This window comes from Rhinolophus sinicus, linkage group LG17, assembly GCF_036562045.2.
Source record: "Rhinolophus sinicus isolate RSC01 linkage group LG17, ASM3656204v1, whole genome shotgun sequence".
Classification (NCBI taxonomy): Eukaryota; Metazoa; Chordata; class Mammalia; order Chiroptera; family Rhinolophidae; genus Rhinolophus; species Rhinolophus sinicus.
This window is the reverse complement of record NC_133766.1, coordinates 16905663-16921157: the sequence shown is the minus strand read 5'-3', so window position 1 is coordinate 16921157 and position 15495 is coordinate 16905663. Positions and strand designations below refer to the sequence as shown.

At 39.6% G+C, this 15495-nt stretch overlaps 1 protein-coding gene across 3 annotated transcripts in view; it reads right to left on the bottom strand.

Annotated features, from left to right (window-relative positions):
- NSL1 (NSL1 component of MIS12 kinetochore complex) overlaps positions 1–15495 on the bottom strand; it is a 49313-nt gene that overhangs the window by 16480 nt on the left and 17338 nt on the right. For 2 of the 3 annotated variants that reach the window (XM_019738084.2, XM_019738085.2), the window contains exon 5: positions 10114–10181. In XM_019738084.2, coding sequence (XP_019593643.2) covers positions 10114–10181 — 68 coding nt within the window. Of the gene's footprint in view, positions 1–7290; positions 8819–10113; positions 10182–15495 lie in introns of those variants that run through there. The other variant, XM_019738086.2, reaches the window with a different exon arrangement.

Genomic DNA, 15495 nt, shown 5'->3' with positions numbered 1-15495 from the left:
ATGAGGACTCATTTTAGTAAAATGTATTTCTGGAGAAGCATTTGTCAAATCTGAAGTTTCTTTAAAAGAAGGATTATTCGGTTGGGCTTATAACAAAGAGAAACTGCAGTATCAAGATTTGCCGGTATCTTACAGGAATTTCTCAGTACCTCATCGTTTCTGAAACCGGGCAAAACAATTTCTTGCAAGCAGCTAATTCCACAGAAGTGAATGTCACTCTCATCTTCCCTCTGGGCGCCCGGAACCCCAGCAACGTTACATGTTTGCGCTCCCCACTCCTGTCCTGGGCCTTTCCCTCTGCTCCCTTCTTGCCACACTATTGGATTCCCAGCTGCCACTGACATCTCTCGGGACCAATGGCAGACTGCTGGTGGGCAGGGTCTGCGCCTTGGTTTACAAGTGTATATCCACACACCTTAGCACACTATTTGGACTCCTTGAGTATCTGTAGAATGAAGGAAGGCGTGATTATGACAAATGATTTCAAAACATTGTTTGGAATGTGGCTGGGAAAGATCCTAAGGCTCTGGAGCTGGCATGTGCGACACCTGGCGCACAGGTGTCCTAGAAGTTGGCCACCTGTTATTATTCTGCCACTGTCATCTGCTAATTTCTACCCCCTCACAGGACCAGAGGTGGGCAGATGTGCCATATGGAGAGAAGAGACCGGAGAGAATTCATATCCACACTTGTTTTAACTTTTTCCCACCATTTTTTTTTTTTTTAAACAGGGAAGGGAATGAAGCAAGATACGCAGGTCAAGGCCTCCCCTCTTCTCCTTTTCCATCTACTCTTCTGGTGGAGATGCTCAACTGTAAAATGGCTCGAAAGAAAAGGAGCTTCAAATGCAGGAACAAAGGAACAGGGATCTCTATCCTGAGCCGTGAACTGGCTAGTGCTGCAAAGGGCCGGGAAAGAGGACAGAGGGGCTGCTGGGATGACACAGGCAACGAGGACCCTGAAGGGGGAGGGTAGCCACTGGCTGCTTCATGGAAGAACAGAACCTCAGAAGAGCTGGAAAGAATGAGAAAAGAGTGAAATGCTCAAGTCTCAGACACTTAGGGCCTGGTGAAGAGGGCAATGTTCCATCAAGGTGACATGAGGGACAGGAGTGGACAGAGAGCCATCGTGATGGAGGTGGGCCACAGAGCCACACATGTGAGCAGCAAAGGGAGGCCTTAAAATCCGTGACCAGGTGTGAGCCCAAAGGCATGGGAGCCATTCTCTGAATGAGGCTAGTTGAGGTGATGATACAAACAGCCTGACCTTTCACAGGCACAGACATGAGCTGGATGGAGCAGGGGAATCTCAGGAACCGGGTTATCTGGTTATCCCAAGCCACCCAGAAGTCAAGGGAATGCAGCCAGAGGAAAACAGGGCCAGAGGGCGAATAACACCTGTAATGTCACATGGTCAGTGTGAGGGGTGTGAGTGCCACCCTCTGCTCTGATGTGCAGGGACCTGGGGACTAGACTTCAACTCTAGGAGCCAGAAAACTAGAGTTCTAATTCAGGCAGTTTCCTCATGATTTCCCCTCGGTCCTTTAAATCCCGCCTTCACCCCTCACTCCCACCCCCTGCAATAGTTAAGCTCATCTTCTAAGCTCAATAAATAATGACTATGAATGCCACCGTCATTAATGCCTGAGACTGTGATCCAGGGGAATGAAGTTAGAAATCTGCAGTATAAAATCATTCATTCATTCAAGTAATATTATTAAGGGCCCACACAGTACAAGCAACGTAGGCATACAGCGATGAAACTGGGAGGGCTTTTCACCCTGGAAGCTTCATATAAACATAGTATTGATTTCCCCACGTTTTTTTCCTATAAAATCCCCCCAAACCCTTCAATGGTTCCCTAGAAAGATATTTTTTTTCTTCGTTTCTGTACACAGAGGTTTGATAATAGAATCTATTTGCACAACAAATGGTTAGGGGAAGAAAAATAACAGACTTCCAAAAAACCTAAACTAAAACTCTCAGCTAAAAACACAGACTACAAATATTATCTAAAATACACTGGGACAATGGAACTTACACCCTGCGAAAGCCTCTGGCATATAATTTCTTTCTCAATTCTCAGTGATATGAAGATAGTGTCGAAGGTCATTCGTGTTCACTCGCATTTGTGTTCGTTTTTAAATCACTTATACATCAAATTTATTTTATGCACCTAATTTAAAGAATCAAATCTATAAGACTTACAACAAAAATCAAGCCTTTGGCCTTCTTCCCTTATCTAGATTCACCCACAAAAGTTAACCACTTTCCACTCTCTTAGCTGTGTTTTCCTGAATAATGCCTGTATCGGGCTCTCTCTGAATTCAGCTATTTTAGAGATGATGCACTGACTTTCAATTGTGGTGAAGATTTCATTGTCCAGCTTTCCCATTTCACGACTGATACTCAGATGGGCACACACATCTACAACCATCTGAGTTGTTTCCGTACTGCAAAGTGAACTTCTGTACTGGTTGGGACAGAAGCTTCCTCAGCGCCCCATCCCTGGCATGCTGCCTGCTCCAGTTCCTGTCCTGGGATGCCCTGACTTCCGCAGAAGAGAGCAGCTAAGGGGACCCGCCCAGAATCCTGCTCCAGCGCTCGGACCACCCTCCGTTCCAACCGGCCAGGGCCTGTGCTGTATTCATTGCGAATTCCCAGTCCTTCTACCCTCCAATATAACTCTCCCTGCTTTTTGTTGAATTCAGATTTGGGGTGTTCATTATGAGGTCATGAGGTCTGTATAAATATAGTTCGCTGTGGAGCCAATCTGCAACGATGAGTATTGATACATCTCTTGTACAACTTTCTTCTTTTATGTGATGAATAAATGCCTGCTTTTTTGTTTCTTTGAACATCTGAATGCTATCATCTCATTTGTACAATTTTCCAGGAAGTTAAAACTATCACTCATGTTGTCAGTTACAGTTTCTTCTCCTGAAACTATCTTTTGGAGGCTTATATATTTGTATCTCAATCTGAACTGACTGGACTCTTCTCCAGATCTGCTGAATTGTGTCCTGTGGACTTGAGTTTGCTGCTGTCTTGAAGCTGCTCTTTTTTTTTTTTTTAAGATTGTCTTGGGGAAGGGGAACAGGACTTTATTGGGGAACAGTGTGTACTTCCGGACTTCTCCAAGTCAAGTTGTCCTTTCAATCTTAGTTGGAAGGCACAGCTCAGCTCCAGATCCAGTTGCCTGTTGTTAGTTGCAGGGGTCGCAGCCCACCATCCCTTGCGGGAGTCGAGGAGTCCAACCCGCAACCTTGTGATTGAGAGGACGTGCTCCAACCAACTGAGCCATCTGGCTACCCAGGAGCCCAGCAGCAGCTCACTGACTTCATTCTAATTTCGGAGGGTGCAGCTCCGCTGGCCCATGTGGGAATCGAACCGGCAGCCCCGTTGCCCAGAGCTCACGCTCTAACCAACTGAGCCACCTGTCTGCCCCCTTGAAGCCTCTCTTTGCTAGATGTCACGGCTGCTTCTTGTTTGGTTTACCTGTCATAGTAGAGCACACCCTCTAGTAGTGTCCCCATATAGGATGCTTTAAAGGTAAATTTCTTTTATTATTTATTTCTTGCATTTTATTTGAGGTATGGCATGTCTGAGAATGGCTTTCGGCTAACCTCACACTTGATTGAAAGCTGGTACAGAATCCTAAGTTGCAACTCATTTATACTGAGAATTTCCAGATTGTATTGCACTAGACTTCTAGATTCAGGATTGTTGTTCAATTGTTTGATGCCATTCCAATTCCCCTTTTTTAAATAATCTTTTTCCCCTGGGAGACTCTTTTAGGAACTTCTCTTTAACATTGTTCAGTGACGTGCCTTCATAGGGGTGATTTTGTTTTCTTGTCTTTTTCATTCCTTGTGCTGAATACTCAGTGGGCTTTCTTCATCTGGAGTCTTGGTACCTGAGAATGTTTCTTGTATTATTTCTATTTATTTACTCTCCTTTTAAATTGAGATATATTTCACACACCATACAATTCACCCATTTAAAGTGTACAGGCCTGTGGGTTTTAGTATATGCACCAAGCAACCATCACTACTATCAACTTTCGAGCATTTTCATCACCCCTGAGAGAAACCCCGCACCCACTGCATCACTCCCCATTCCTCCCACTTTCTCCCTTCCTCCAGCCCTAGGCAACCACTAATCTATCTTATTTCTATAGAATTGCCTATTCTGGACATTTCATAGAAATGAAGTCATACAGAAAACTAGTCTTTTGTGAGTGACTTCTGTCAGTTGGCATGTTTTCAAGTTTCATCCACACTGTAACCTGTGCTATAATTACTGTCAAATAATATTCCATCGGTTGGATATACCATGTTTTATTTGTCCCTCAGTTGACAGACACTTGAGCTGCTGCTATAAACATTCACGTACAAGTTGTTGTTTAGACATGGCTTCAATTCTCAGGAGGAAAACGGATCCAATAAATTTTCACTTCCTTTCCCCTCCTTGGTGAGAGTGAATGGCTGCTCATCATCAGTTCCAAGAAGTACAAAGTTCCCAAGAGCTGACCTGCCTATCCCTTCACCTGTAACAGTCTCCTTAGACAAGACCCATACATAGAGACTTACCAGATGGTCCACCAACCTACCATGTTCTCTCACAACCACCTGCTTTCATAAATTCTCTTCACACTGCCAGCAATCTTCCTGAGTATTTGCCTAAAACATTCAAGACTGCTCAAATGTCACCTCTTCCACAATTCCATGACTTCTCCCCAGTTAGCCACACATATATCCATGTAGCGTTTACTACATTGTATGACCAGCGTTCACTCACTCCTTCTCACTAGAATGAGCTTCTTGAAGACAATGTTCATCCTGTGAGTGTTTTCATTTGCTCTCAAACTTTGTAGAATGCTCACTATGATCACTAAGTGCCAAGTACTAGTCTGAGGACTTTGTATTATTTTAACTTATTTACTTCTCATAATCACCCGATGAGGTATTATCACCACATTACATGTGAGAAAACTGCAGCACGCAGAGGCCAGGTAACTTGCCCAATGCTATTTAACTGACAATGGTGAGCAGAAATCTGAATTCAAAGACCTGAACTCAAAGACCTGGCTCAGACTATGCTCTGAACCTCTCTGACTTTTGAACTGAGTAGGTGGCTACCATGTATTTGTTAAACAGATTAATGAATGAAGGGAAAACCAAAGCCTTCCACAGAAGTCAAACAAACTGTCTTAGAGATAGCTACATTTTAAAGCAAATAAAAAGTTTGATTTCATTAACTCTGTTCTCTATGCATCCCAGGCCATAAAGACGAAGGGACAGAAGTCAGGGTAGGATTTCTGTTGTTTAGTGTTATGAACTGAAGGTTTGTGTCCCCTCAAAACCCGTATGTTGAAGCCCTAACCCCCCGTGTGGCTGTATTTGGAGATGGGGCCTCTGAGGAAGTCATTCAAGTTAAAGGAAGTCGTATGAATGGGGCCCTGACCCAGAAGGGTTAATGTCCTTATAAAAAGAGATGCCAGTACTCCCTCCTCCCACTGCCAACGAAGGAAGAGGACCTCGCCAGAGACCATGTTTGCCAGCACCTTGAACATGGATTTCAAGCCTCTAGAACTGTGAGAAATTCAATTTCTGTTGTTCAAGCCACCCAGGCTGTGGTATTTTGTTACAGCAACTCAAGCAGACTAATGCAGTTTCTAATGGCTGAAATTTGGAACACACAGATTTTTCTTCACTGATTTCAGAAGCTAACTCCCTTGGAACTAGATTTGACCTTCTTGTGTTGCATTTTCTTGTGTGTTTGTTATGGTTTTTGTAGAAATTAAATTTTAAGGCTCTGTCCAATCTGGTCTTTTACCATAGGGAGGTCAACATTTGATTTTTTATTTTTTCCTTCAACATTCCCAACAACTATAGACTTTGTTTTTTACCATCTTAGCTAGCTAGCTTACCTTAGTTTAGCTTAGCCTATGCAGACATTCAATTTCTCTTCTTAAAAATGTATACGAGCTTATCTAATATTACTACTGATAATGTAATAATGCAACCATGTTTATCTTATTTAATAATGTTAACATACGGTCTTTCCCAATGGTATTTCACTTGGAACTCTGCTATAACTACTGAATGAAACTTTGGGATCTCGAGGGATTTCAAGTTTCAGATATCTGAGGAGGGTTTTAAAATAAAACAAACTTTCTTTTTTTTAAACTATAGAAATGTCCAGACACAAGAGTAGACAGTACATATCCATCACACAAATGTAACATTATCAAGACTTTTGCCACATTTGCCTCAGCTTTTCCTTTTCCTTTTCTTATTTTCTTTGCTAACATATTTCATAGCAAATCCAAGAAATCAAGTCCATTAAATTCTATGTATATCAACATGTATCTCTTTTTTTTTTTTTTTTTTTTTTTTTTTTTTTTATTGGGGAAGGGGAACAGGACTTTATTGGGGAACAATGGTCAAATTGTTGTCCTTTCAATCTTAGTTGTGGAGGGTTCTGTTCAGCTTCAAGTTGTTGTTCTTTCAGTCTTAGTTGTGGAGGGCGCAGCTCAGCTCCAGGTCCAGTTGCCGTTGCTAGTTGCAGGGGGCACAGCCCACCATCCCTTGCGGGAGTCGAACCGGCAACCTTGTGGTTGAGAGGACACGCTCCAACCAACTGAGCCTCCAACCAACTGAGCCATCCGGGAGCTCAGCGGCAGCTCAGCTCAAGGTGCCGTGTTCAATTTTAGTTGCAGGCGCTGCCCACCATCCCTTGCGGGACTCGAGGAATTGAACTGGCAACCTTGTGGTTGAGAGCCCATGCTCCAACCAACAACTGAGCCATCCGGGAGGCAGCTCAGCTCAAGGTGCCGTGTTCAATCTTAGTTGCAGGGGGCAGAGCCCACCATCCCTTGCGGGACTCGAGGAATTGAACTGGCAACCTTGTGGTTGAGAGCCCACTGGCCCATGTGGGAATCGAACCGGCAGCCTTCGGAGTTAGGAGCATGGAGCTCTAACCGCCTGAGCCACCGGGCCGGCCCTCAACATGTATCTCTTTAAAAAAGTAAATTACTTTCTTTTATAATCACAATGCAACTATCTAATCTAGGAGAATTAAGAATTGTTTGCAGACTTTTGGAGTGAATTTTACAGAATTTTATAGTTTGAAATAGTACCATATTCGAATAGCAGTATTCTGTAGCCTCAACACAATTTAAAAGTGAAATTTAGTATGTTTTGAAATGTAAGGTGCAGACATGCCATCCAACCAAAGTTGAGCTCAAGAATACCTAAGACAACTATAAAAACACACTGTCTCAAGATTTCAGTCTTTGTACATTGTTTTAATAAAAAAAAAACACTGCTTTATACAAATATACAGATCCCAATTTGTAACATTAAAATACAGAGTGCAATAAAGTGGCTTTGTAAGTTTTTTGAGACAGACTTCCTGTCACACTTAGACATTTATGATTATTAAAACATAATGAACAAGAGAAGTACAGATTTTCCAACCTCATGATTAGTAAATTCCTCTGCAAATGAATGAAGGTATACAGTCATCAAAAGGGGAACCAGTTAGTAAGTTGGATGGTCCTGCCTATTTTGTATTAATGTGAGTGAGAGACACAATAAGAGCTCTAAGAAACTGTACTTAAATGTTAGAAGTATGGGCAATATAGCTTTCTCTGACTTCTACCAATGATTACATCCTTGATATAGAAACATTTTTAAATGTAAAATAGTTCAGTATGATTGCATCTATATTTGTTCCACAATGACAATTTGTTAACATATTAATCTGATATATATGTATTTTTTGAGCTGGAATCATTTACAAAGAAACAATGAGAAATCTTGAAAAGAAACCATTAGTCCCAAGTCAAATTATGTGTAAAAGTTAAGTCTATGGAAAACAAATGTGTGGGCAGGAAACACTGGCTACATGACAATTTTTATTTCTAACAGAAAGTCTTACGCAAGTAATAGTCTTCTTCTTCATTTTACAAAACAAAACAAAAACAAAACTCCTAAAATTAATCCCACAAATCCAAATTAGCTGAACTCGGAGCGACAAAGTGAAAGCGTCTTGTCATCTGCACATTAATTTGATAAATCAAACTACACTGGAAAAAAACAAACAAACTGCATCTGCTCCTGTGCAGAACTGATGATTCATTTCAGCACTAAAACTGTTACACAGCTCTTTTTAAAAGAAAGTTATATATTCGGAAAACCCAGACTATGTTATTCATGAAATTCCATAAAAGCTGTAAGGCAGCCAAGAGTTGATGGCATTTAAAAACAGCAAAATTTTACACTCTTAATACCCATTGATGGACTTTGTGCCAATATTTTAAAAATATGCTTTTCATCGACTATAGATGAAATGGTGAGAAAAGAAATACAGTACAATACTACATCATATCCCAGCACAGAGGTACTACGTTTGTATAAAGAAATCACTAAAGAGTTACTTGTTGTTGTAAATGAAGTTCCTGTCTAGGCATTAGACTGTAATCTAAATGTTGATAGTGCCTAATTTTGACTCCTAAGATAAAGAAAAAGAACTCATGTATCAAGATTAATTCTCTTTGGCCGCAATGGATACCATTTTCTCTGGGGGCAGTCTTTAGTTTGCTTTCTTTTCAATACTATGTCAGTGGCTTTCCTGGTAGAAGTCTCTGTTGGTGTGGTTTCTATTTGTGTTATAAAGTTCTCAGGTTCAACATCTGGTTTCCTATAACAACTGGAAAAGACTTCTTGATGGATTCTCTGGAGATGGATAACAGGCTGCATCTTTAGAACTTGGGAAAATCCGTCTCCTTGTTCAATTAATGCAGGCAGGGACTTACAAAAGTAAACAAACAACAGTAATGCTCCACTTTAGTCTCAGGTTGAAATACAAACACACAGGGACAAACACAATACTCTAAAATTTAATTTTTGGGGTCCAGAGCTAAGACCTAATTTTTTAGGTCATGGATATTCAACTTTACCTTAAAATACTAGTTTTAGCTGAGGAATTTTAATTAAAAGCTAAGACTAAACAGATATGTTCTATTCCTACAAATGCCTGGTAGTAAAATAAAACTTTGGTAGAATAGGAGGTAACAGAATTTCAGAGTTAAGGCTCTAGTGTCTGAAACTCCACATTTTAGGCTACTAAGTATTTTAGAAATCTTAATCATCATCAACAAGAGCAGGGAATCAGCACGTTTTTCCTGTAAAGGGCTATGTAGTACATAGTTTAGGCTGGGGGGAGGGGCTTACGTCTCTGTTACGATTATTCAACTCTTTCACTGGAAAGAAACCATAGATAGTAACTAAATGAATGGACATGACTGTATTCCAATGAAGCTTTATTTGCAAGAACAGGTGGCAGGCTGGATTTTAGCCTGGCCCACCAGTTCACCACTCCTAATCAAGAACATGCTATGAAGGAAGCATGAGCACCAGGAAATCATGGAATCAATACAAACCACAAAACAACGTTATAGAAATTTTAAGAACAGGGGAGATTATGAAAAAATTTTAAAATAATTTTCATATACTAGAAATACAAATGCTTTCCTGTTTATGTAAAATAAATGCCAAGAATATACACAATTTTATTACAATAATATTAAGACTATAACTTGATATGCAGTACAATACAGTGGTTAAGAGTATAGGTTCTGGAGCCAAACAACCAGGGTTTAAATCCTGGCTGAATTATTTACTTGGCAATCTAATTAGTCTCTCTGTGCCTCAGTTTCGTCATCTATAAAATAGGGAAATAGCAGTACCTATCTCACAGAGTTATTGTAAAGATTAAATGAAGTAATGTAAGTAAAGCAGTTAGATAATGCCTGACCCATACTAAATGTTAGCTGGTATTTCTATCCAAAATTATTGGATTGCTCTCAGAACTCCAAAACATAATCAACCTTTAAAGAAGCCAGGTATACTACTGGCACATAGTAGGTACCTAATAATTGGTAGTCATTCTGAATGCTACTGCTGCTTAATAATTCATTAAAGATCTATTTAAAAGACTATGGACATTTCCTATTACAATAGACTAAAACATATGAGGATGTTAAAAGCAAATACCTAGCTACACATTTTGTTCATTTTATAATTTTTTAGTATGTAGCTCTTACCTTCATGGCTTCACTCATCTGTTTAGCTACTGTTTCTCCTCTGCATTTCAAATTTTCCACACGAGAGGCTGCAAAGAAACCACCACACAGTATTTTAGGTTTTTTATCTAATACCAAAAGACAAGCAGATGCTATCTGGACAAACATCCGTTAAGACAATTCACCTTAGCTCAATCTTTTTTTTTTTTTTTTTTAAAGATTTTATTGGGGAAGGGGAACAGGACTTTATTGGGGAACAGTGTGCATTTTCAGGACTTTTCTCCAAGTCAAGTTGTTGTCCTTTCAATCTTAGTTGTGGAGGGTTCTGTTCAGCTTCAAGTTATTGTTCTTTCAGTCTTAGTTGTGGAGGGCGCAGCTCAGCTCCAGGTCCAGTTGCTGTTGCTAGTTGCAGGGGGCACAGCCCACCATCCCTTGCGGGAGTCAAAACGGCAACCTTGTGGTTGAGAGGACATACTCCAACCAACTGAGCCATCCGGGAGCTCGGCGGCAGCTCAGCTCAAGGTGCCATGTTCAATTTTAGTTGCAGGGGGCACTGCCTACCATCCCTTGCGGGACTCGAGGAATTGAACTGGCAACCTTGTGGTTGAGAGCCCACTGGCCCATGTGGGAATCGAACCGGCAACCTTCGGAGTTAGGAGCACAGAGCTCTAACCACCTGAGCCACCGGGTCGGCCCCAACCTTAGCTCAATCTTTCTTAGAATACTTTGTCGTCTATTAAACCAAGTCCTATTAATCTAGATAAATAAAAAGACTGAAAATATGAGAACAGTAGAGTAAAACTAATAGTTACAGGATGATCCACAACAAGAGTTGTATTATGAGTAGTCTTAACACTACATGCCCCTAAAGAAAGCCTAATGTTTGTTTTACGTATATATCATTTACCACTATGTTTAACATCTTCAAGCACTATCGTGTTTTAAAATAAACGTAGGCTAATATCTGATATTTGTACTACTATGAATTTTATAAAAGTAAATATATTTGGACTTAGAATTTATAATCATGGGCGGCCGGTTGGCACAGTGGTTAGAGAGCAGTGCTCATAATACCAAGGTCGCCGATTTGACTCCCTCATGGGCCAGTGAGCTGCACCCTCCACAACTAGTTTGAAAACAACGACTTGACATGGAGCTGATGGGTCCTGGGAAAAAATACACAGCTCCCCAATAAAAATTAAAAAAAAAAAAATTATAATCACACTCCATCAAAGACACCTGGATGCAATTTCTGGAAAAATAAAATCCAGAATAGGTTGTCAGTAATATTAATTTTCCTTTCTCCTTACTTCCTTGATGCTTTTCTTATTCCTAATACATTTTATTTTCTTCTGATCTTTGGAGATGAGAAAAATCACTCCATTATGAAATCATCTACAAATCAGCTTTCAGAATAGTGCTCACTAGCAATTTCTTGAACGTGTGAGCAGGTACGTAACTATGTTAGGATGACCACAGCTTTACTGGCTTCAAGAGACTGGCACATAAGCCAGGAAGAGAATTTCTCTCATAGCTGTTATTTTTCTTTTCTGACTTTCCTTAGCTCAAAAAAGTGGGAACACATTTATTAAAAAAGGAAATGAACAGCAACAGCAACTGAAAGAAGGCACTCAAAAGAGGAGAAAGGCAGAGGCAACACGATGGCTGCAAGAAAGGGTTCTTGACCATTTCTGTTACCAGAGATTTCTTTGGCAATTTGGTGAAGCCTATGGACCCTTCTCAGAATACTTTTTCATGTATTTGTTTCTTAATTCAGGGACCCTTTACATACAATGAAATGTGAGTCTTAAGTTTAATATTCAATCACCTTGGACAAATATATACCAGGACATTTCAATCATCCCAGAAAATTTTCTTGCGCCCCTCTCCCAGTCAATCTTCTCTACAAGAAGCATTCATTCATGTGATTTCCATTACACATTAGTTTTGCTTACTCTAGAAGTTAGAATGTTTTAAAACAAAATTTTAAAAATACAACTATTAAAAATTGTATAGGTAATATGTGTGTCTCTTTCCTAGTGATTTACATAACAACATCGAGTGGCGGCTCTAACAGTTACCGTAATATGAAGATAACGAATACTACAATATTGTGAGGTATGTGCAACAACTGAAATTGAAAATATCTGTGGCTTCTAGTAGCAAAAGCAGTTATAGTACTGCTAATGCCACCACCACCATTTCCTGCATTCAGAATAGAAGGAAATGCTCGATTTCAGTTTAAGGTTAGTGAAAATAACAATGTAATTTTTTTTCCTATCCAAGTTCATAGTCCCCCTATATTCAAAGGACTGTATCTATTGTATACATAAAAACATAATGGGCATATTGTTTGAAAATCTAACTAGCATACTGTTTAAAAATAAGCTTATCCTATGTTTCCCAACTATACAGACACTCAGTATATCTAGGTAAAGGGGACAGGAACACGTATTTATGTGCATATGTGTGTATACATTCATCAAGCTGTGGACTGTACGCTATACCTCAATACACACCCGCATATACACATAATGAACAAACTCTTTTTTAATATTTCCTCTAGAAAGTTGTCTCACTGTTATGCTTAGGGCAAGGCAATCATCATCTTCATTGTTATGCGTGATTCACAAAATAATCCATCATCTAAGTGATCCTTAATTTTTTAAACAAATACATGCTACTTGTTTTAAAAACGTGCCTATAAACCCACACTGGTGGGCAACGATTTGTTTTCCACCTGTTGCATAAGCAATGGCAATGTAAAAAATGCCAAGAGTAGTTTGGGTTGGTGTGTAAAATGGAGTAAGATCCTAGGCTTGGATAACTATAAACATATTTTCACACGTGAATATCTTCTAGAATATTCTAAAGTTGAGCTGGGCATATAAGACATTTATATTCCTGGCTCCTGACTACAAAATGCCAGCTGTACCCCTTCCGTTACTGTGGTAACCCAAAACTTTTTCAACTCCTACTTTTTCAAAAAGGCCGCTAGGGGGCAGTACTGCCTCCAGTGAGAACCAAGGCGTTTCTTATTTTTTCAGAACTCCCTTGGGAATAAGAACCTCTTTCTCTTAATCTTAGACTCCCTCGTGTTGAACACGGTGCCTGACATGTAGAGTTGGTGCTCAGTACGTATGAAGGACAAGGCTATGACAGAGGGTGCTGTGGAGGCACCAAGAGGTGAGGTCAGTCTAACAGAGGATTGAAGGGAGTAAAAGCTTCACAGGTGTTCTAAGCGAGTTGCCTTACAAGAGGATTTGGTACTGGAGGGCTGGGAGGGAGTGGGGACAGGAGGTGGGGTGGTACAGAATATGCTACACCAAAACAAGGGAATAAATCATGAAAGAAGAAAACACAGGAACCAGGAAACATGATCCAAAACAGAAGAGCAGTAAAGGAAATTCCCAGGGTAATGAGGAAAGGAACAGACAGGATATAAGCTTTGCCCCAGGCCTACAGAGCAACCAGTCCAGATTAGAATAGGAAGACAAAAAAGGCTCCCAGAGGAATAGCTCCAAGAAAAAGGAAAGGGTTTTAAAATGGATTTGATAGATAACCCTGAAGTGTTTACCCCATTGAGAGGAATTTTACAGTTCTCCTGAAGTGTCTGGGAAAGAATTAGTGACATACACAATAGCAAACAAAGTAAAGAAAAAAAATAAAGCCATTATCATTCCAAAGGGGGATGGGATGCTGTTCAACGAAGAAAATATACTCATAGTAATGATTACCTGACTCATATTGAAGAACACAGTCATGACAATATTAATACTAAGTACTACTGACATATTATAAAAGTGAGATTAAAAGTGAAGCTGATGAGTGTAGATTATTCTTTTGAGAAACTTGGCTATGGAAAAAAAAAAAAAGTTCAGGGAAGAGAAACACAATGGCCTGAAAGCTTTCCCTACTTGATCCTCTGACAGCCCATTCCTACAGCAGTTATGAGCTGGCATACACTGCCCGTCAGTATTATGTAGTAACACCGTTAGCAACCCTGTGAGGCAAGCAGGTTTCATCAGCCTCCTTTTACAGATAAGGAAACAAGCTGTGAGAGCTGAGAAATTTATCTAGACTTGAACAGAATTAGAACCCATACCTCCTAGGATCCAAAGCACATATTCTTTTATATTCTATATGTAACTTTCCAAAATACCACCTTTGCCAAAAATTATACTATACTCGTAAGAATATAAGTTAACAATGGTAAAAAAATTAACTCCAACATAATGAAAATCTCTTAAAATAAAAATAAATTATGCCTGGTAAAGATTTAACAATACTATAGCTAAATCTGCTTTAATTATTAATGTTATAGTACCTTTTTAAAAAAATGAATTCCTTTCATTGAAAACTAAGGAAAATCAATAATTTTATGACTAAAACCAGACACACAAAGATTTTTTAAAAAGGGAACCCTCGTGCACTTTTGGTGGGATTACAAATTGGTGCAGCCACTATGAAGAACAGTATGGAGGGTCCTCAAAAAATTAAAAATAGAACTACCTTATGACCCAGCAATTCCACTCCTGGGTATTTATTCAAAGAAATCCAAGACACTAATTCAAAAAAATACACGCACCCTCATGTTTACTGCAGCACTATTCACAATAGCCAAAATATGGAAACAACCAAAATGCCCATCAACAGACGACTGGATAAAGAAACTGTGGTACATACTGGGGTGCCAAAAAAATGTATACAAGTGGACACGTTGGTCAACGTTGCTCAAGCAGTTCACTGTAATCAGAAATGTGTAGACGCTGATAACCACTCTGAGCACCTCTTGTAATTGCAGAAGTCAAATGTGACTTGTATTCATCTTTTGTTATCGGTATATATTATTACAATTTTAATAGTTTTCCTTTCTTAAAATGTGTATATGGTTTTTTTGGAACCCTCTGTATATACAATGGAGTATTACTCTATCACAAAAAAAAAGAATGAAATCTTACCATTTGCAACAACATGGATGGACGTAGAGGATATTATGCTAAGTGAAATAAGTGAGGCTGAGAAAGACAAATACCATATGATCTCACTTATATGTGGAATCTAAAGAATAGAATGAACAAACAAAACAAATAAACTCATAGATACAGAAAACAAACTGATGGTTGCTACATGGGAGGGGTTGGGGGATGGGTGAGAAAGGTGAAGGGATTAGGAAGTACAAATTGGTCGTCACAAACTAGTCACGGGGATGTGAAATCCAGTATGGGGAATATAGTCAATGTTGTAACGGCTATGTAGGGTGTTAGGTGGGTACTAGACTTATTGGGGCGATCACTTCATAGATTATATAAATGCCTAACCAATGTGCTATACACCTGAAACTACTATAAAATAACACTGAATGTCAACTATAATTAAATATATACATAGTCACGGGATATA